This window comes from Syngnathus scovelli, chromosome 2, assembly GCF_024217435.2.
Source record: "Syngnathus scovelli strain Florida chromosome 2, RoL_Ssco_1.2, whole genome shotgun sequence".
In the NCBI taxonomy this organism is placed as follows: domain Eukaryota; kingdom Metazoa; phylum Chordata; class Actinopteri; order Syngnathiformes; family Syngnathidae; genus Syngnathus; species Syngnathus scovelli.
The window spans coordinates 28272829-28295341 of NC_090848.1; the positions used below are offsets into that span (position 1 = coordinate 28272829).

At 46.4% G+C, this 22513-nt stretch overlaps 1 protein-coding gene across 7 annotated transcripts in view; it reads left to right on the forward strand.

The window, feature by feature from the left end:
• lama5 (laminin, alpha 5) overlaps positions 1-22513 on the forward strand; it is a 463481-nt gene that overhangs the window by 104499 nt on the left and 336469 nt on the right. For all 7 annotated transcript variants that reach the window (XM_049753597.2, XM_049753598.2, XM_049753599.2 and 4 more), the window contains 3 exons: positions 670-785; positions 4656-4774; positions 4832-4922. In XM_049753597.2, coding sequence (XP_049609554.1) covers positions 670-785; positions 4656-4774; positions 4832-4922 — 326 coding nt within the window. The remainder of the gene's footprint in view (positions 1-669; positions 786-4655; positions 4775-4831; positions 4923-22513) is intronic.

Genomic DNA, 22513 nt, shown 5'->3' on the forward strand with positions numbered 1-22513 from the left:
TTGTTTGGTGGCCGATCCAAACCATACAGTGATGGAGGTGCAGAGGATGGACTGGATGATGGAAGTGTAGAAGGTCCTCAGCAGCTCTTATCTACTAACTACTATAAATCATCTGTGGGTGTACCCAGTATGTATTTTTCCTGCCTGGAATATACTACATTACTGCTATTTTAGCCCCGTTTCCCCCCGACAAATCTCTGGTCTAATCTACTCTAGTCTATTCTGCCCAACCCTACCCTACCCTACCCTACCCTACCCTACCCTACCCTACCCTACCCTACCCTACCCTACCCTACCCTACTGTACTCTATTCTACCCTAGTCTATTCTAAGCTGCTCGCTTTTTTTTTTGGTATCTCCTCCTTTGTGGCTCTAAAAAAAGTAGCCCAGTTCTAAAAAATGCCGAAAATATATTTTTTTAGGCCAATGATTGGCCCGAGACAGTGCTTTACATTTTGCTTGCAAACATAAACAAATGCTTTTGAGTTAGATTCTGCAACATTAATAATAGCGATGTAAACTTTCACGCTTGTGGCGAATATCTCATGTCAAAAGTAAACAAAAAAAATGCGATTCTCCTTAAGCACATTTGCTTTTGCTTCCACAACCTTCCTTCGATGGACTTTACTCGTTTGTGTGTGTGCGTGTGCGTGCGTGCGTGTATGTGCAGGCTGCAGTGTGACTGTCAGCACAACACTTGTGGTGCATCATGTGACCAGTGTTGCCCTGGATACCATCAGATGCCGTGGAAACCAGCCACCACTTTCAGTGCCAACGAGTGTGAACGTGAGTGTTCTGTTTTGTATGTTCTGCTTGCCTATCATGAGATATATGGCTGACATTTAAACTCAAAAGAATAACAGTTTCTCAAATGTAATCATTTCTTTGTTTGCAAGAAAAGAAAATTAATCCGGTAATGTATGAAGTCACTTTTTCCAACCATTTCCATCGATTTTCTCCCACGTATCGAGAATCGGGTTGCAGGGACAGCAAGCTTTAGCAGGAAAGCCCAGACTTTCCAACCACTTCATCCAGCTCATTCCAGAGGTGTACCCAGGCCAGTGGAAAGACACAGTCTCACCAGCATGTCCTGGGATGTCCCCAGGGCCTCATTCCGGTGGAACAAGCTCAGAACGCCTCACCAGGGGGCATCCTAATCAGATTTCCGTGCCACCTCATCTGGCTCTCAATGTGGAGGAGCAGCGGCTCGACTTTGAGAACCTGCCAGATGACTGAATTTCTCACCCTATCTCTAGGAGAGAGCCCGGACACCCTGCAAAAGAAACTCCTTTCGTCCTCTTTCTTTTTGTCACGACCCACAGCTGGTGATCATTGGTGAGACCAGGAACGTAGATTGACCGGTAAACCAAGAGCTTCACCTTTTGGCTCAGCTCCTTCACAACGGTTCGATACAGAGTCCGCATCACCGCAGATGCTGCACCAATCCGCCTGTCGATCTCACGTTCCATCCTGCCCTCACTTGTGAACAAGACCCCAAAATACGTGAACTCCACCATTTTGGGCATGATCTCATCCACAACCAGTAACGGGCATTATATCCATTTTCAACTGAGGACCGTGGTCTCAGACTTTGAGGTGCTGATTTTAATCCCAACCACTTCCGAGTCATTCCAGCCAGATGCAGATCACGTTTTGAAGAAGCCGACAGCACCACATCATTGGGCAAAACAATGTTCCCTCCCTCCCCCGGGATGTGGGCAAAGCTCTTCCGGAGGTGGCAATTGAAACGCTTTCTGACAGGGCATATTGCCAGACATTCCCAGCAAACTCTCACAATATGTTTGGGGCTGTCAGGTCGGACTGGCATCTTATCCCACCATCAGGACCAATCTACCACCTGGTAGCGATCAGTTGACGGCTCCGCCCCTCTCTTCAACCAAATGTCCAAAACATGCGGCCGCGAATCAGATGACACTACTACAAAGGTGATCATTGAACTGCGACCTTAGGTGTCCCGGTGCCAAGTGCATATATGGCCACTATTATGATTGAACATGGTGTTTGTTATGGACATTCCACGTCAAGCACAGAAGGCCAATAACAGAACATCAATTAGGTTCTGATAGGGGGGAGGGTATTTCCCCAATAACACCCATCCAGGTCTCACTGTCATTATCCACGTGAGAACTGTCACCCAACAGAATGATGGAGTCCCCAGAAGGAGCACTCTCCAGTACTCCTTCCAAGTGCAGTGGTACCTCTACTTACGAACTTCATTGGCTCTGCGATCGGGTTTGTAAGTAAAAAAGTTTGTAAGTAGAAGCAACGTTTCCCATAGGAATTGATTTAAAAGCAAATAATGCATGCCAGACTATCCCAAAAGTCATACTTTTTGCCCCATTACTTTGTGAAAATCACACAGAAAACTAAAACAAGAGTTTTATTTTTGCTTTCTCAAACTTTTATAGCAAAAGAGAAATGTCACTTTATTCTTGACCTCCTAATTTTGTTTGGGGAGGGGGGAACCTGTTCTAAATGTCTACACTTGCTAAAAATACCCCTGAGAATACACAGAAAAAGTTAGGCTAGTAAAATATTGTATGCCACATACTCTTTGCAATGTGCTCACATACTCGTCATTGCTTTTTGGCGCAATTAATGAGTTTTCCGATTGTGTGTGGTCATTGAACGTCCACTGAACTCCAAAGTACAGGCGCCAAGCCATGGGGCAATAAGTGTGCCGACAATGGTAGAGTGTCCGCCCTAAGACTGGAAGGTTGTGGTTTCAAACCCCGGCTGGGTCATACCAAAGACTATAAAAATGGGACCCATTGGAATTTAGGGGTTAGATCACCAAATGATTCTCGAGCGCGGCACCGCTGCTGCTCACTGCTCCCCTCTCCACCAGGGGTTGGATCAAAATCACACGGGGATGGGTTAAATGCAGAGGACAAATCTCACCACACCCAGATGTGTGTGTGACGATAATTGGGACTTTAATTTTTTAACTTAAAGTTTAACTTTAACTTTAACTGCTCTGCCTCTCTCACCACGGACAACTCCAGAGTAAAATAAAGTCCAACCCCTCTCAAGAAAACTGGTACCAGAGCCAAAACAGAGTGTCGAAGCGAGTCCAACTGTCTCGTCTGAACATCTCAGCTTCCGACTCGGGCTCCTTCCCTGCCATAGAGCTGACATTCCATGTTCCTAGAGCTAGCTTCTCTAGCTGGGGATCAGACCACAAATGTCCCCGCCGTTCACAGAGCACACAACCCCTTTGGCCACTTCCACAGGTGGTGAGCCCATGGGAGGGGAACCCACGTCCTTTCGGGCTGAGCCCGGCCCGGGCCCCATGGGTGCAGGCCTGTCCACCAGGCACTTTCGAACACCTCCACGCCTGGATCTAGATGGAGACCCTGGTGACCCGTTTCCGGGCAAGGGAAAACCAGAGCCTTTATTTTACTCGTCAAAAGGGATCAAGTCCTTTTTTAACATGCGTAAAAAAAATAGCCTTTGAACAATGAACATTTTGGTGTCAATCAACAAGTTAAAAAAAAACTTGCAATTAAAATTGGGGAATTGGAACAAGCCCAGCCAAATATTGCATATAATTGATGCCCATTGTAATGTCTTCGGAGAAAAGTTAAACTCTCAGAATAGACCCCAACTCATTTAAAAATGGAGAAAAATCTGACAGTGTACAGTATGCCGAGAAACCTTGGATTATTTAAAATGATATTAGGAAGTACAGTGGAGCCTCGGTTTTCGAACGTTCCGGTTCTCGAACAAATCGATATTCAAACAAAAAATTCGAGATTTTTTTGCTTCGAATGTCGGACAAACTTCGGTTGTCGAACCTCGTGAGATGAGCTGAGAGGACAACTGACTCCGTTCATTATTACGTTCTCGTTACTCTGAGGATTGCATCAACTCTAATTATGCCTCCAAAGGAAGCAAGTGGGAGCAGTAAAGCCATCCTAAAACACAAAGACGCTCCGAAAGCAATGCGACACTGAGCGCCCGGCGCGCTGCGGTTGTGCGATCGGACCAAATTAAGCTTCCTGCGCACTGATGTCCACTTAAATTTTGGAAAGTACATTAGGACTTCAAAAATATCTTTTAAATTTCAGCAACGGCTCTGTCACAATAATGCGATGCAGTTGCGCGGTCAGCGATGCGCTACGGTTGCGCGTTCAGCGGTGCGCTGCAGTTGCGTGATTGTCCAAAAATGCGCAAATGAAAAAATGCTTAAAAAAGGCGTTTTTTTTTTTTTTTTTTGGCTTGGAACGGATTACTTTTTGTCCCATTATTTGTAATGGGAAAATATGATTTGGAATTTGAACGATTCACTTCTCGAACAGCCTTCTGGAACTTATTGTGTTCGAAAACCTAGGCTCCACTGTAATTAAAAGTAATAAATAAATAGCAAGTAAATTGCAGTAATGGTAGTCATGGTAATGGTAGTAATCAGCAAATTATGACATTACAATCAAGCACAGTTTTACTTAAGATGCTAAATATCTGCCAATCCGATGGTAATATGTAAAAAAAGAAGAACAAATGCAACACAACAACACAAACCAAGCATGTTCATTTTGCCCATTGGCAGCAGCATATACATGTATACTAAGGCTGTTATTTTGAAGACCACCACACATGCTTTGAGTTGACAAAATAAGTCTTCAATCTTCGCAGCATGCAACTGTCACCGCCATTCATTTGATTGCTTCTACGACACTGACGTGGATCAGCGGCATGGGAGCCTCGACATCCGAGGAGAATACAGAGGGGGCGGAGTCTGCCTCAACTGTCAGGTGAGTCATGTTTATTTGCACACCACAAATTTCTTTCCAATCTTGATTCTATCGTAGCACCACACCACTGGGGTCAACTGTGAGCGCTGTATCCTTGGCTACTACAAAGCGCCGGACACAACCATTGACTCACCACGAGCTTGCGCACGTAAGTCACATGATCCCATCTTGACTGGTGCCAGCTATTTATTATAAATCTATAAATTTAACTCAGTGGATTTCTGATGTTAATTGAACATCAATCAGACATATTGATGTTGAATTGACATTAGTTGCCCCCTGGGAATTACTGTATTTTTTTATACTAAAAAAAGAAAAGGAAAAAAAATATTGCTTTGCAGTATGTAATAAATTTGAGGGGGGGATTTATATTACACAAACCAAGACTCAAAATGTTGAGCTTGGAGTTGCACCCAAAATCCCCTATCGCCCCCTCGCGAATGAGTTATGCTTATATTCAAAACTTTTGTTTTTAACTATGGAAAAGTATTTATTTTTACTGTGTTTTATGGACTATAAGTCACTCTGTACTATTAGTCGACCCAGTCAAGAAAATGCATCATGAACAAGAAAAAAAATATACACAGTATGTGCGTTTCATGTATCCGAGGTACACCCCAAAAACTAGCCCAGTGCTTACAAATAAAGTGCTTACAAAGAGATGATTGCTTTATAACATTAAAAATGGGACGCGTATTAATGCGAGCGGATCGCAGGCCAACATCTAAAAAAATACACACCAAACAAACAGAGCATGTGTGTGTGTGTATATATACAGGACTGTCTCAGAAAATTAGAATATTGTGATAAAGTTCTTTATCTTCTGTAATGCAATTAAAAAAAACAAAAAATGCCATACATTCTGGATTCATTACAACCCAACTGAAATATTGCAAGCCTTTTATTATTTTAATATTGCTGATTATGGCATACAGCTTAACAAAACTCAAATATCCCATCTCAAAATATTAGAATGTCATGAAAAAGTATACTAGTAGGGTATTCAACTAATCACTTGAATGGTCTAATTAACTCGAAACACCTGCAAGGATTTTCTGAGCCTTGAAAAACACTCACCTTGGTTCAGTAAACTAAATCACAAGTATGGGGAAGACTGCTGATCTGACTGCTGTCCAGAGGACCATCATTGACACTCTCCATCAGGAGGGTAGGACACAAAATGAACAAGCTGTTCACAGAGTGCAGTTTCAAAGCACATCCACAAAAAGTCTGTTGGAAGGGGGAAATGTGGCAGGAAACGCTGCACAACCAAGAGAGATGACCGCAGCCTTAACAGCATTGTGAAGAAGAGTCGCTTCCAGAATTCGGGGGAGCTTCAAAGACAGTGGACTGAAGCTACACTGGAGTCCAGGTGTCAAAAGCCACTGTTCACAGACATGTCCGGGAAATGGGCTACAATAGCCTTATACCCATGGTCCAGCCACTTCTGAACTCAAGACAACAGAAGAAGCGTCTGACTTGGGCTATGGAAAAGAAGCACTGGAGACAGTTCCAGAGTGGTCCAAAGTCCTCTTTTCAGACGATAGCAAGTTTTGTATTTCATTTAGAAGGCAAGGTGCCAGAGTCTGGAGAAAGGCTGGAGAGAAGCAAAATCCAAGTTGCTTGAAATCCAGTGTGAAGTTACCACAGTAAGCGATGGTTCGGGTAGCCATGTCAGCTGCTGGTGTTGGTTCACTGTGTTTCACCAAGTCCAGAGTAAATGCAGATTTTAGAGCACTACATGCTTCCGTCTGCTGAAAAGCTCTATGGAGATGATGATTTCATTTTCCAGCATGATCTGGCACCTGCCCACAGTGCCAAAACCACCAGTAAATGGTGTACTGACCATGGCATTACTGTCCTCAATTGGCCTGCCAATTCCCCTGACCTGTTGGCTTCCGTCAGTCTCGAGAGACTATGGATTATTTGCCTTGGTGGTCATTGGTTGCTGGACCTGCAGTTCCTTCTGTGACTGAAGAGTCCAATTCTGGAGCCGCATGCCCTGTTGCAGATGTCACAGCTAAAGGTAGTAGAGTTTCGGGGTAGCTGAGCATCTCTTCTGTGTCTTTGAGCCCTTTTCTCTTCCATTTTCTTCTCTCTGTTCTCTTCCGTTTTCTTGATGACTGATTTGGTAACGGCTTTCACCCTGAGCGATCTGCGGCCAGTGTCTCAAATTGTGCTGGTGCGATGTTGCCCTCCTTCAAGCTCCGTTTACAAACATCTTTGAAGCGGAGAAGTGGTCTTCCGAGTGGTCTAGAGCCAGAGGCGAGCTCACCATACAATATATCTTTGGGAAGTTGACCATCTTGCATACGGGATACATGGCCAATCCACCGCAGACGTCTGTTTGTAAGGATGGCAAACATGCTGGAAATTCCTGCTCTGGTCAAGACCTCTTTGTTGGAAACGTGATCTTGCCATGAGATGTTGAGGATTCTCCTTAGACACCGCTGGTGAAAACTGTTCAACTTGCGTGCCTGATGACTATACAGAAGGCGGGTAAGGTTAAATAGGCTGCCATCACTTCGGGTGTGCAGGTACACCCCTTCTTCGGATGTCTCCAAGGCATATCGTAGCAATAGTGAAAAAAAGATGCCAAAGAGAGTTGGGGCAAGGACGCAGCCTTGCTTTACCCCACTTGTAATTGGGAAGGGTTCAGATTTTAATCCATTGCATTGTACAGTACATTTCATATCCTTGTGAAAGGAGACAATCAGTCTCAGCAATTTAGGAGGACAGCCAATTCTGGGCAGGATAGTGAACAGACCCGTTCTACTGACCAAATCAAAGGCTTTTGTTAGGTCTAGGAAGGCGATGTACAGTGGTCGCCGTTGCTCACGACACTTCTTTTTTTTCTGCTCCTCCTATTTATTTATTGTTGTTTATTATTGTTGTTGTTGCGTTATTTATTCATTATTTATTCAGCACGCTTTTGTTATACTTGTTGTCTGTTGTGAGCCATGTCTTGTCACCGTGGGATAGGGGGGAACGAAATTTCGGTTTCTTTGTGTGTCTTTGGCATGTGGAGAAATTGACAATAAAGCTGACTTTGACTTTGACTTTGACTTTGACTTTGACTTTCTCTTGCAGTTGCCTTAATGAGAAGATCATGTCTATGGTGGATCTCCCTGTTCTAAAGCCACACTGGGATTCTGGATAAATCCGTTCAGCCAGTGGATAGAGTCTGTTTAGTATAACTCGGGCAAATGTCTTTCCCACGACAGAGAGTAGGGATATTCCGCGATAGTTGTTGCAAACACTTCTATCGCCTTTGTTCTTGTATAGTGTGATGATCTTGGCATCTCACATGTCTTGAGGCACGTTTCCTTCATCCCAGCACTGCAAGAGTAGCTTGTGGAGATGCACGAGGAGGCTGGTTTGTTTGGCTGCTTTGATGACCTCTGGGGGGGATGCCGTCATTTTCTGGGACTTTACCGCTGGATAGGGAATCGACAGCCTTATACAGCTCCTGAATAGTGGGAGGTTCATCAAGCTCTTCCATGACAGGTAGTGGTGTTATGCCTTCCACAGCATTTACTGTGACTTCAGTTTCCCTCGTTAAAAGCTCTTGGTAATGCTCAGCCCATCTCTCCATTTGTTTGGTTCGATCTGTAATGATTGAACCAGTGCTTAACTTCAGAGGGGCAGTTTTGGTGACAGTGTGGCCGAATGCTATTTTCATCCCATCATACATTGCCCGGATATTGCCACAATCAGCAGAAGTTTGGATATTCTGGCATATACTCTGCCAGTATTTATTTGCGCACTGCCTGGCAATCTTCTGGGTGTCAGCTCTGGCTTTCCTCAGAGCTGCAAGTGTTTTGTCACTGGGATTGGCTTTGTAGTTGAGGAGGGCTGATCGTTTACGTGAGATGGCCGGTTCAAGATTCATGATTCCCGCTTCAAACCAATCTGGGTTCATCTTCGTTCTTATTCCAAAGGAGTCGAGAGCAGTTGTGTATATTGCACTTCGCATGTGATTCCATTTTTCTTCTGCACTGCCAGTTGAGCATTTGTTAAGGGCTTCTTCGATGTTAACAGCAAAGCTTTTAATTAACTGAGGGTCCTGGGTCTTGGTTGTGTTTATGCGAGGCTGGCCCTTTGGCTTTGATTTATGAGCTCGTTTGGGTTGGAGGCATACTTTACTGGCGACCAAAGCATGGTCTGTATCACAGTCTGCGCTGTGATAGCTGCGAGTGATGTTGACGCAGTCGAGGAAGGATCGTCGAGTGATAATAAGATCCAGTTGATGCCAGTGACGAGATCTAGGGTGCCGCCATGACACTCTGTGGCTGGGCTTTGTAAAGAAGAACGTATTTGTGATGCAGAGATCATGAAAGGAGCATAGTTCCAACAATCTTTGCCCATTTTCGTTCACCTTGCCAAATCCAAACTGGCCAATACAGCAGGGCCAAGAGGAATTGTCCGAGCCAACACGAGCATTGAAGTCTCCCAGCAGGACCAGGTGCTCAGATGCAGGTATTTCCCTGATGAAGGTCTCAAGCTCGTCGTAGAATTGGTCTTTTTCCTCTTCTGATGAGGTGAGTGTTGGGGCGTAGGCGCTCACGATATTTACAAGGCCAGACGTGGTTTCAATGCGCATGATGAGGATGCGGGGGGTGCCCACTGTTGGTGGCGTGCAAGCAGGCAGGAGGGAGTTCCTCACTGCGAAACCTACACCATGCATACGATGTTCCCCTGGGGCCTTTCCTTGCCAGAAGAATGTGTAGTCTTTCTCTCTGATGCTGCCGTTGGATAATAGCCTGGTTTCTTGCAGTGCAGCAACGTCGATGTTCAGACGTGTCAGCTCGCGGTTGATGACAGCTGTCTTTCTAGCATCGTTTATCTGTTTCGGGTCATTGGTGATCCCTGGACATAAAGTTCTAACATTCCATGTTGCCAGTCTAAGCGCTGGCGGCTTTGTTTTATTTTTATTATTGCTTGGTGCATGGACTACAGTCCGCCGTTCGGATTTTATCCTAGCTCCAAGCACCCATTGAAGCAGACGGACTGTGGCGGGTCAGCACCTAATTGGCTAGAGGCTGCCCAGCTTAGGCGGGCGGTAGCTGACCAGTGGGATGCGATGATCCCTCCCACCGTTGGAGACAACCCGTAGCGCCTGAGCTGACGCCAATTGGCTCAGGCTTAGAACTCGTAACTGAATTGTTTCTGTCACTAAGACAGCGACAATGAGTGACCTATCTAAGGCACAAGCCTGGGCACAGTGTATGGAGACCTTGGGTTGCCCAGTCGTCAAGATCCCCCTCTCGGCTTTGTTGGTGTGTTCCAGAGGAATGCAAGCAATACATTTGGCACCAACTTGGCTGCAGGAGCTGCCGGAGTCAGTGAGCGTTCTACACTGGTCTGCCTTCGGGGCCCCACTCCTGATTTGTGAGGTTTACTCCTCTACACTTGGCCGTTGGGTCTGGGACCTCCTCCGCCCTCTGGCCGTTGGCTGCTCATGCAGCTCCTCCGCCCAGTGTCGTAATGCAGTGTAGACATTCCGTAGGCTGGTTATTGGTTTGAGCGCCAATCGTTCGCTTTCGCACCTAGCTCATTTAGCAGAACCAGTGTCGCCACGAGGAGGCAGAGCTGAGGAGCTTGTCTGGCAGAGGTGATCAAGTTACACAAGCCTTATGGAGCCATTTTATAGGTCACCGGGAGCTTATCCCCGAGAGCCCAGCTCCGGCATTACCAAACCATTTGACACCAACCAAACCCTGACCTGAACCCTGTAGATAATTTGTGGGGTATTGTGAAGAAGAAGCTGAAAGACACCAGACACAACAATGCAAATGAGCTAAAGGCCGCTATTGAAGCATCCTGGGCATCCATAACACCTCAGCAATGACACAGGCTGATTGCCTCCATGCCACGCCGCATTGATGCAGTAATCCGTGCAAAAGGATTCCCAACAAGTACTGAGTGCATCAATGGACATTTTCAAATGTTTGATTTTGTTTTGCTGTTTTGAATCTTGTTTTTATACTTGATCTGAGGAAATATTCTAATGTTTTGAGATAGGATTTTTGAGTTTTCTTAAGCTGTGAGCCATACTCGGCAATATTAAAATAATAAAAGGCTTGTGATATTTCAGTTGATTTGTAATGAATCCAGAGTGTATGACATTTTTTGTTTTTTTTAATTGAATTACAGAAAATAAAGAACTTTATCACAATATTCTAATTTTCTGAGACAGTCCTGTGTGTATATATATATATATATATATATATATATATACACACATGCATGTATATACAGTGGGGCAAAAAAATATTTAGTCAGCCACCAATTGCGCAAGTGGGAGAACTTGCACAATTGGTGGCTGACTAAATATTTTTTTGCCCCACTGTATAAGATGAGAGATGCCTGTAATTTTCATCATAGGTACCGTTTTTTTCGGACTTATACTGAGGAGCGATTTATATGTGAATTTTTTCACAAATTTTCAAAAAAAAAAAAAAAAAAAGTGAAACCGCGATAAACGAACCGCGATGTAGCAAGGGATTACTGTAATTTGAATTTCAAGTGACGTCAGCGACCTGGCGGTTGTTTACATAAAGGACAAATATTCGATCACGGGATGACGAAGATGACGAAGGGCCCCACGTACTACTGGCATCATTAGCGGCTGGGACGGTGGATGGGGCTCGGACATGGCTTTTCCGCATGCCCGGTCCTACTCTACGGAGCTCTCTTTCACCTCAGTGGATGGAAGTCGGGGGCTGGCGAGCGGCCGGGTGGCTGTCCGGGGACGGTGGACTTACACTGAGGAGCGACTTATATGTGAATTTTTAAAAAACATTTCCAAAAAAAAAAAAAAAGTGAAACCGCGATAAACAAACCGCGATGTAGCAAGGGATTATTGTAATTTAAATTTCAAGTGACGTCAGCAGCACGTTTACATAAAGGACAAAGATTCGATCACGGGATGACGAAGGGCCCCACGTACTACCGGCATCATTAGCTGCTTTGTTTGTAAGTGACACGGAGGACGAAGAATTTGAAGGGTTTAAGGATTTGGAATGACAAAAGGTTTGAAAAACTATTATGCCTTTTACGTACGCCCGGTCCTACACTACGGAGCTCTCTTTCACTTCCGTGGATGGAAGTTGGGGGCCGGCGCTCAGCCGGGTGGCTGCCCGGGGACGGTGGATGGGGCTCGGACATGGCTTTTACGCACGCCCGGTCCTATTCTATGGAGCTCTCTTCCACCTCCGTGGCTGGAAGTGCCACCTCCGGGGATGGAAGTCCACGACGCCACACGCCTGGAAGTCCACGTCGGTGCTTGGGGCCGTGTGGCGGTGAACTATTTGTTATAGTTATTTGATTTATTTTATTTCATGTAGCAACTTGTACTGTATTTTTCGGACTATAAGTCACATTTTTTTCTATAGTTTGAGTGGAGGGGACTTATACTGAGGAGCGACTTATATGTGAATTTTTTCGCAAATTTTCAGAATCCCAAATAAAAAAAAAAAGTGAAACCGCGATGTAGCAAGGGATTACTGTAATTTGAATTTCAAGTGATGTCAGCGGCGTGGCGGTTGTTTACATAAAGGACAAAGATTCGAACATGAGATGACGAAGATGACGAAGGGCCCCATGTACTACCGGCATCATTACCGGCTTTGTTTGTAAGTGACACGGAGGACGAATAGTTTGAAGGATTTAATTATTTGAGTGACACAGAAAGTTTGAAAAACTATTATGGCTTTTAAGCATGCCCGGTCCCACTCTACGGAGCTCTCTTTCACCTCCGTGGATGGAAGTCGGGGGCCGGTGCTCGGCCGGGTGGCTGTGGCTCGGACATGGCTTCTACGCACGCCCGGTCCTACTCTGCGGAGATCTCTTTCACGTCAGTGGATGGAAGTCGGGGGTCACCGCGCGGCCGGGTGGCTGTCCGGGGACGGTGGCTGGGGCTCGGACATGGCTTTTACGCATGTCCGGTCCTGTTCTATGGAGCTCTCTTCCACCTCCGTGGCTGGAAGTGCTACCTCCGGGGACGGAAGTCCATGCTGCCACACGCCTGGAAGTCGACGCCGGTGCTTGGGGCCGTGTGGTGGTGAACTATTTATGTTATAGTTATTTGATATCTTTTATTTCGTGTAGCAACGTGTATATGTTTTTATCGTTACAGTTCAGTAGTTGTTGGCTCGTTGAACTCTTGTTTTGTTAAATAAAGAGCCGTTTGCCAAACCCACGTCTTTCCTTGTACTTTGTTAACGCTATAATATAGTTATATACTAGATCCGTGGAATAACGACAAGGTTTACGTCAGGGCGCACGCGCGGAGTTGTTGACAAAGGACGAGGAATTTGATCGATGGATTTAATGATTTGGAGTGACGTGTCAGGAATGAGTTGAGCCAGGGCGACCAAATGCAGCTTGAACCAGGATTTATTGCAGGGAAAAGGAGTTGGAAGGGAGGCAGGTGGGGAACCGACGACACAGACGGGAGGAAGACTCACGGCCAGCAAAACAGACAGACTGACCGACATGAAGTCCCCTTGGACAAGGTTAAAATTCTGACCGTGAGCCTTCAGACAGACCGAGGGAAAACCAGATGACAAGAACAGGAACACTGGGCACGAACAGGTACGGACACAACAGTAGACACCGACAGGGAGAAACACACGGGCAGGGCTTAAATACATAGGGTAACAAGAGGAAGCAGGTGACAGACATTACGGTAACGAAAGGGGTGTGGCCGAGCGAAGTGCAGGCCGAACGTGCTGTGGCACGGGCGTGACAGTACCCCCCCCACAAGGGACGGCTCCCGACGTCCCAAAAAAGAAAACATCCGAGACTGTCCAACAAGGGCCGGGAGGAAATGGGGAGGTGGCCGCACGTCACACACCGCCGAAGGCCGACTGGGTGACGGCCGCTGGATCCACGCCGCCGGAACTGGTGGCGGCCGCAGCATCCGCGCCGTCGGGACTGGATCGGGGGGCGGCGGTGCGTCATGCGCCGTTGAAGCCGACTGGGTGACGGCCGCTGGATCCGCGCCGCCGGAACTGGTGGCGGCCGCAGCATCCGCGCCGTCCGGACTGGGTCGGGGGGCGGCCATGCGTCATGCACCGTTGAAGGCCGACGGTGACAGCCACTGGATCCGCGCCGCCGGAACAAGTGGCGGCCGCAACATCCGCGCCGTCGGATCTGATTTGGGGGGGGGGCAACCGTGCATCATGCGTCGCTGGAACTCATCTCCTTGGCGACCATGCAGCAGTTGCGGGAGCCGGCAACGGTTGGTCCAAGCGCTGGTCGCTGTGATGGTCGGTGTCTTCTGTCAGGAATGAGTTGAGCCAGGGCGACCAAATGCAGCTTGAACCAGGATTTATTGCAGGGAAAAGGAGTTGGAAGGGAGGCAGGTGGGGAACCGACGACACAGACGGGAGGAAGACTCACGGCCAGCAAAACAGAAAGACTGACCGACATGAAGTCCCCTTGGACAAGGTTAAAATTCTGACCGTGAGCCTTCAGATAGACCGAGGGAAAACCAGATAACAAGAACAGGAACACTGGGCACGAACAGGAACGGACACAACAGTAGACACCGACAGGGAGAAACACACGAGCAGGGCTTAAATACACAGGGTAACAAGAGGAAGCAGGTGAAAGACATTACGGTAACGAAAGGGGTGTGGCCGAGCGAAGTGCAGGCCGAACGTGCTGTGGCACGAGCGTGACAGACATGGATGGTTTGATGAAATTATTGCTTATATAATAGTTATCTTATATATAATTTATATATCGTTATATGGGCCTGTGGAATAGTTTGAAGTGCAACCGCCGTCAGCGGCGAGCACGAGGACGATCGTTGGATTTAATGAATTGGAGTGACACAGATGGTTTTATAAACGTGTTATTTATGTAATAGTCATTTGAATACCTCTGAATGTTACGTCAGGCCATTTCTCAGCTCTTCGTTTGTGTTTATATCATGTTAGCATACCTATCCTTTAGCCTGTTGGCGCTCGTTCATATCTGTTCTTGCTGTTGGATTTTGTCAAATAAATTTCCCACAAAATGCGACTTATACTCCGGAGCGACATACGTATATTTTTTTTTCACGTTATTGTGCATTTTATGTCTAGTGCGATCTATATTCCGGAGCGACTTTTAGTCCGAAAAATATGGTACACTTCAACGATGAGAGACAAAAGGAAAAAAAAATCCAGACAATCACATCGATCAAATTCCTCATCCTTTGTCAACAACGCCGCGCGTGCGCCCTGACGTCAGCCTCGTCGTTATTCCACAGATCTAGTATATAACTATATTGTAGCGTTAACAAAGTACAAGGACCCAAGCACCGGCGTCGACTTCCAGGCATGTGGCGGCGTGGACTTCCATCCACGGAGGTGGAAGAGAGCTCCGTAGAACAGGACCGGGCGTGCGTAAAAGCCATGTCCGAGCCCCATCCACCGTCCCCGGACAGCCACCCGGCCGAGCACCGGCCCCCGACTTCCATCCACAGAGGTGAAAGAAAGCTCCGTAGAATAGGACCGGGCGTGCGTAGAAGCAATGTCCGAGCCCTATCCACCGTCCCCGGACAGCCACCCGGCCGAGGGCCGGCCCCAGACTTCCATCCACGGAGGTTAAAGAGAGCTCCGTAGAGTAGGACCGGGCGTGCGTAAAAGGCTTAATAGTTTTTCAAACCTTCTCTGTCACTCCAAATCATTAAATCCTTCAAACTCTTCGTCCTCCATGTCACTTAAAAAGCCGCTAATGATGCTGGTAGTACGTGGGGCCCTTCGTCATCTTCGTCATCCCGTGATCAATCTTTGTCCTTTTTGTAAACAACCGCCGCGCCGCGCTGCTAACGTCACTTGAAATTCAAATTATAGTAATCCCTTGCTACATTGCGTTTCGTTTATTGCGGTTTCACTGTTTTATTTTTTTGAAAACTTTTGAAAAAATTCACAAGTCGCTCCTCAGTATAAGTCGCCCCCCCATCTAAACTATGAAAAAAAACGCGACTTATAGTCTGAAAATTATGGTATATAACAAATTATTAATATGAACTTTTGTTATTGACCAAATACTTATTTTCCACCATAATTTGCAAATAAATTCCTTAAAAATTGTGATTTTCCGGATTCTTTTTTTCCTTTTGTCTCTCATATTGAAGTGTACCTATGATGAAAATTACAGGCATCTCTCATCTTATAAGTGGGAGAACTTGCACAAATGGTGGCTGACTAAATACTTTTTTGCCCCACTATATGTATATAATATATATATATATATATAGATATACCATAATTTCCGGACTATAAGCCGCGACTTTTTTCCAAAATTTTGGACCCTGCGGCTTATAGTCAGGTGCGACTTATATGAGATTTTTTTCGAGATTTTTGTGATGACTTGATCACTTTTACTCTTAACACTATTATATACAGTAAAAGCTGCAAAACAAACTGACAAATAACTCGTTTTCAAATCAGACGAGTAAAAACTGGTCAAATATTTTAAAAAAAAGCTATCATTAAAAGTGAAGACAATTTGCAATTCTAGTAATGACACACGAATTTGATGCACAATTTGTCTTCGCGGGCCACATAGAATGATGTGGCGGGCCGTATCTGGCCCCCGGGCCTTGAGTTTGACACCGGTGGTTTACATGATCAAAACGTGCTCTAAACCCTTTCTCTTACTCTGCCATATCACTCAGAGATTACACAAAGCAGTTTGGACAATCTGCATTGTAATTGTACTAAGTTCATCTTGTTTTTCCTTTTTTTAATCACTTCACTGGTTTCTTTTAAATCAAACAAGTTGTTTGATAACAACAGTGAAGTAATCTGCATTGTATTAAAACCCAATCAATCAGCATTTAAATTCAATTCTTCTGACATTTTGCTCACCAAAAACAAGTTGTAATGAATGTGAACTTTTAATGCATTTTATTCAGAAGGTTACTTTGAACCTTAAACGGCGGCGTGGCGTACTTATGGATTTTTACGGCCTCCGGCCTCCAGGGGGCGCTCTAGCAGGAAGCAAGAGCGGGACAGGCGAAGAAGAGAGAGTGCGCCGAAGGAGACGCGCTAGTTTGTGTTTACATTTCGCGCATCACGCGATGAAGACGGACATTACTGAAAGGAAGCCTTTATACACAAACCGTCATCATGGGGGACAAAAGAAATGCATATGATGCCGCTTTTAAGCCAAAGACAGTCGATGTTGATGACATTATCTTGTGTCTACTCTGGAGCGTACTTATGGATTTCTACGGCCTCAGGTCTCCAGGGGGCGCTCTAGCAGGAAGTAAGAGCGAGACAGACGAAGAAGAAATAATGCGCCGAAGAAGACGTGATCGTATCGCGCATCACGCACACACCCGCATTCACACAAAGACAGGAAGCTTTTATACACAAACCGTCATTATGGGGGATAAAAGAAATGCATATGATGCCGCTTTTAAGCAATACGTGTCGCTCGCTAGTGTAATATAATTTAGCGCTTCGTGCATGAATAAGATTACCATGAACAGAACCTCTTCACACTCGAAGAAATGCATAAAACCGACGACGAAAGAGAGACTGAGAAAGTGCGAGGCGAAGGATATCTAACGCTATTCCAATCGGACACTAAGGAGGAAGACTTCGATAGTTTCAGTGCACAGGAGGAAGATGAAGACGGCTCTTTTTTTACTTTTACTGGTATGTTTTTTTTAACCAGCCCTGTTCGTGCTGTGCTACCGTGTTGCTGCTGTGTTGGTGCTGTGTTACTTCCGTGTTGCTGCGGTATTACTGCCGCGTCACAGGCAGTGTTTGGAAAGAAATGTTAAGGTATGTTATTAAAGCTTTAAAAAAAACTTTCTGTGTCCAGTCTTTTTTCGCTAATAACTCGCGTGCACACTTCCGCGTTGCTGCGGTACTACTGCTGCATCACAGGCAATGTTAAGAAAGACATGTTCAAGTATGTTATTAAAACGTTAAAAAGGCTTTCTATGTACTTTCTATGTACACAGAAAGAGTTTTCAAAGTTTTAATAACATACCTTAACTTTTCTTTTAAAATAATGCCTGTGACCCGGCAGTAACTCAGCACTAATAGGGCTGGATAAAAAATACATACCGGTAAAAGTCAGTGAGACGCGGCAGTAACACAGCAGCACAGCACGGTAGCACACCACTAACAGGGCTGGTTAAAAAAACACCGGTAAAAGTCACTGAGAGCCCTCTTCATCTTCCCCCTGTGCAGGGGTAAAGTTAGCAATGTGATATGAGCTACACATATAGCTCAAGAGTAGATGTGACGGGGAAATAAAGAAAGAAAAGGGTGACGCAACAAGATGTCATCAATAATAGCCCAGTGCCCTCTAGTGACCAGAGGAAACCGCTCCAGTCCATGAGTAGCTCTAGTTCCTTTGTTAAGAGCCAAATTGACTGCCTTTAACTTGAAAGCGACATCATATGCATTTCTTTTGTCCCCCATAATGAAGATTTGTGTATAAAAGCTTCCTTTCTTCAGTAATGTCCGTCTTGATCTCGTTCTGTCTCTTCTTAGTGTCAATTATACGGCACTATTTTCCTGGCGGACGGACATGCGTTCAACACACCACTCTTCTCCCCAGTGACTGAGCCTTTTTACGAGTTTATAAGTGTATTAGTCATCACAAAAATCACGAAAAATCCATAGATACGCCGCACCGGACGACAAGCCGCAGGGTTCAAAGCTTGTGCAAAAAGTAGCGGCTTATAGTCTGGAAATTACGGTAATTGCTTCCACGATCGGGTTTGTAAGTAGAAACGTTTGTAAGTAAAAGCAATGTTTCCCATAGGAATTAATGTACAGTCAAACCTCTACATACGATTGCTTAAACATACATTTTTTAACATACGATGAGAAATTTGATCAAATATTTGACTCAACATCAGACGGCAGCACGTTGGGATGACATCAGCGTCACCTGATCATATCCCAAGAAGGCTAACGCAAATGGTAGTCGTGATGTAAATAGGAAGAAGGTGATAATGTCCATCCATCCATACATTTTCTGAACCGCTCAGTCCCCACGGGGGTCGCGGGCGTGCTGGAGCCTATCCCAGCCGTCATCGGGCAGTAGGCGGGGGACACCCTGAACCGGTTGCCAGCCAATCGCAGGGCACACAGAGACAAACAACCATTCGCACTCGCACTCACACCTAGGGACAATTTGGAGTGATCAATCGGCCTACCAAGCATGTTTTTGGGATGTGGGAGGAAACCGGAGTGCCCGGAGAAAACCCACGCGGGCTCGGGGAGAACATGCAAACTCCGCACAGAGAGGGCCAGAGGTGGAATCGAACCCGCACCCTCCTAGCTGTGAGGCGGACGTGCTACCCAGTGCACCACCGAGCCGCCCGGTGATAATGTCTTTACAATTAAAACAAGAAATCATAAGAAAACATGAGCATGGTGTGTGTGATCTTGCGAAACAATATGGCTAGAACTTGTCAACAATTTCGACGATCAAGCAACGATGATTAAGCAGAAAGAAGCCCTCAGAGGGAATCACCATTAACTCTAAATATCACAGCCCTACCCTGGAAGAGATGGAAGGCTTTTCTTTAAAAAATCTGCAAAGCGGTCAAGTGATGGTGAGGAGGAAATTGAAGCAAATAAATTAAAACCTGAATTGAGTGTCAGTGAAGAGGGTGAATATGAAAGTTAAAAAGAAAATGTTATCGTTGGTTGTTTGGCTGTGGAAGAAATTTAATGAATTACAGTGTATTCTTATGGAAATATTTGATCCAACATGCGACCATTTCACGAAGTAGGTCCCGGAATGAATTACCGTAATTTCACAACCATAGGATGCACATACAGTGGGGTAAATAAGTATTTGACCCCTTGCTGATTTTGCGGGTTTGCCCACTTGCAAAGAATGCAACGATCTATAATTTTAATCATATGTACATTGTAACAGTAAAAGACGGAATCCCAAAGAAAATTCCAGAAAATCACATCATATGAATTTATAAAAATTGATAACCGTCTGATGAGGAAAAACAAGTACCGTATTTGCCGGTGTATTGGTCGACCTTTTTCGATCCAAAATCGACCGAAAAAAATCTACCTCGACTTATACACCGAGTCATAAAATTTAACTTCGTATTCATCGCTTCAAATGTGATGGTAACCAAGGCCGTTTCTCATACATCTCATTGTGCGTTGCACTTAGAAAATTTGAACCAGGCGGCGTGCGCACTCGCGCACGGCCCGCTGGAAGTCGAATGAGGCTCAGCGATCTCCTCCGCGGTGCTTATAAACAGCCGATCCGCTCGGCGGGGGCTATTTTCGGCCACTTGGCGCGTGCGCACGGCCTCCCGGATGTGCCGGGCGGGTGCGCGAGCTCGCCGGCCGCTGGAAGTCGAATGAGGCGCCGCGATCTCCTCCTCGGTGCTTATAAACAGCCGATCCGCTCGGCGGGGGCTATTTTCGGCCACTTGGCGCGTGCGCACGGCCTCCCGGATGTGCCGGGCGGGTGCGCGAGCTCGCCGGCCGCTGGAAGTCGAATGAGGCTCCGCGATCTCCTCCGCGGTGCTTATAAACAGCCGATCCGCTCGGCGGGGGCTATTTTCGGCCACTTGGCGCGTGCGCACGGCCTCCCGGATGTGCCGGGCGGGTGCGCGAGCTCGCCGGCCGCTGGAAGTCGAATGAGGCGCCGCGATCTCCTCCGCGGTGCTTATAAACAGCCGATCCGCTCGGCGGGGGCTATTTTTGGCCACTTGGCGCGTGCGCACGGCCTCCCGGATGTGCCGGGCAGGTGCGCGAGCTCGCCGGCCGCTGGAAGTCGAATGAGGCGCCGCGATCTCCTCCGCGGTGCTTATAAACAGCCGATCCGCTCGGCGGGGGCTATTTTCGGCCACTTGGCGCGTGCGCACGGCCTCCCGGATGTGCCGGGCGGGTGCGCGAGCTCGCCGGCCGCTGGAAGTCGAATGAGGCGCCGCGATTTCCTCCGCGGTGCTTATAAAGTGCCGATCCGCTCGGCTTGGAGCTATTTCCGGCCTCCCGTTGGTGCCGGGCGGCGTGCGCGAGCTCGCCGGCCGCGATCTCCTCCGCGGTGCTTCTAAACAGCTGCATGCGCACGGCCTCCCGGAATTTGAACACATTTCGTCAATAAATTTCGCATATTGAATTTTGAAGTTTAATATAATGCAACAATTGAGCTCGACTTATACAAAGGATATATCATAAAATCGTAAATTTCCGTCGAATTTTAGGGGGTCGACTTATACACCGAGTCGACCTGTACACCGGCAAATACGGTATTTGAACCCCTGGACAAACAGCATGTTAATATTTTGTAGAAAAGCCATTATTGGCCAGCACAGATGTCAAACGGTTTTTATAGTTGGTGACAAGCTTTGTGCACATTTCGGCAGGGATGTTGGCCCACTCCTCCCTGCAGACAGCCTCCAAATCATTCAGGTTCCGAGGTTGTCGCCTGGCAACTCGAATTTTAAGCTCCCTCCCTTTTCAATTGGATTCAGGTCTGGAGGCTGGCTAGGCCACTCCAAAACCTTGATGTGCTTCTTCTTCAGCCACTCTTTTGTTGCTTTGGCGGTGTGCTTAGGATCGTTGTCGTGCTGAAACACCCATCCTCGACCCATCTTCAGCTTTCTCACTGAGGGAAGGAGATGTTGGTCCAGAATTCTACGATACATGGCCCCGTCCATCCTCCCCTCAATACGATGGAGTTGTCCCGTCCCCTTGGCTGAAAAGCACCCCCAAAGCATGATGTTGCCACCACCATGCTTGACGGTGGGGATGGTGTTCTTTGGGTTGTACTCGGTGTTCTTTCCCTCCAAACACGACAAGTTGAGTTGAGGCCAAAAAGTTCTATTTTGGTCTCATCTGACCACATCACCTTATTCCAGGCCTCTTCTGAGTCGTCCAGGTGCTGAATGGCAAACTTCATGCGGGCCTGTACATGTTTCTTCTTGAGCAGGGGGACCTTGCGTGCGCGGCAGGATTTCAATCCATGACGGCGTAGTGTGTTACCAACCGTTTCTTTTGCAACTGTGGTCCCAGCTGCCTTCAGTTGATTCATCAGTTTCCCCCTTATGGTTTTGGGATGATTCCTCACCATTCGCATGATCAGGGAGACCCCACGAGGTGAGATCTTGTGTGGAGGCCCAGACCGAGGGAGGTTGGCGGTGGTGTGGTGCTTCTTCCATTTCCTGATAACTGCACCGACAGTTGATCTTTTCTCTCCAAGTTGCTTTCCGATTCTCTTGTAGCCCATCCCAGCCTTGTGCAGATCAACAATCCAGTCTCCAGACCTGAATCCAATTGAAAATCTTTGGAGGGAGCTTAAAATTCGAGTTGCCAGGCAACAACCTCGGAACCTGAATGATTTGGAGGCTGTCTGCAGGGAGGAGTGGGCCAACATCCCTGCCGAAATGTGCACAAAGCTTGTCACCAACTATAAAAAACGTTTAACATCTGTGCTGGCCAATAATGGCTTTTACATGCTGTTTGTCCAGGGGTTCAAATACTTGTTTTCCTCATCAGATGGTTATCAATTTTTATAAATTCATATGATGTGAATTTCTGGAATTTTTTGGGGGATTCTGTCTCTCACTGTTAGAATGTACATATGATTAAAATAGTAGATCATTGCATTCTTTGTAAGTGGGCAAACCTGCAAAATCAGCAAGGGGTCAAATACTTATTTCCCCCACTGTAAATGCACGCCTTTAATTTTCTCAAAAAACAAAGGTGCGCCTTTTAAGAAGGTGCACCT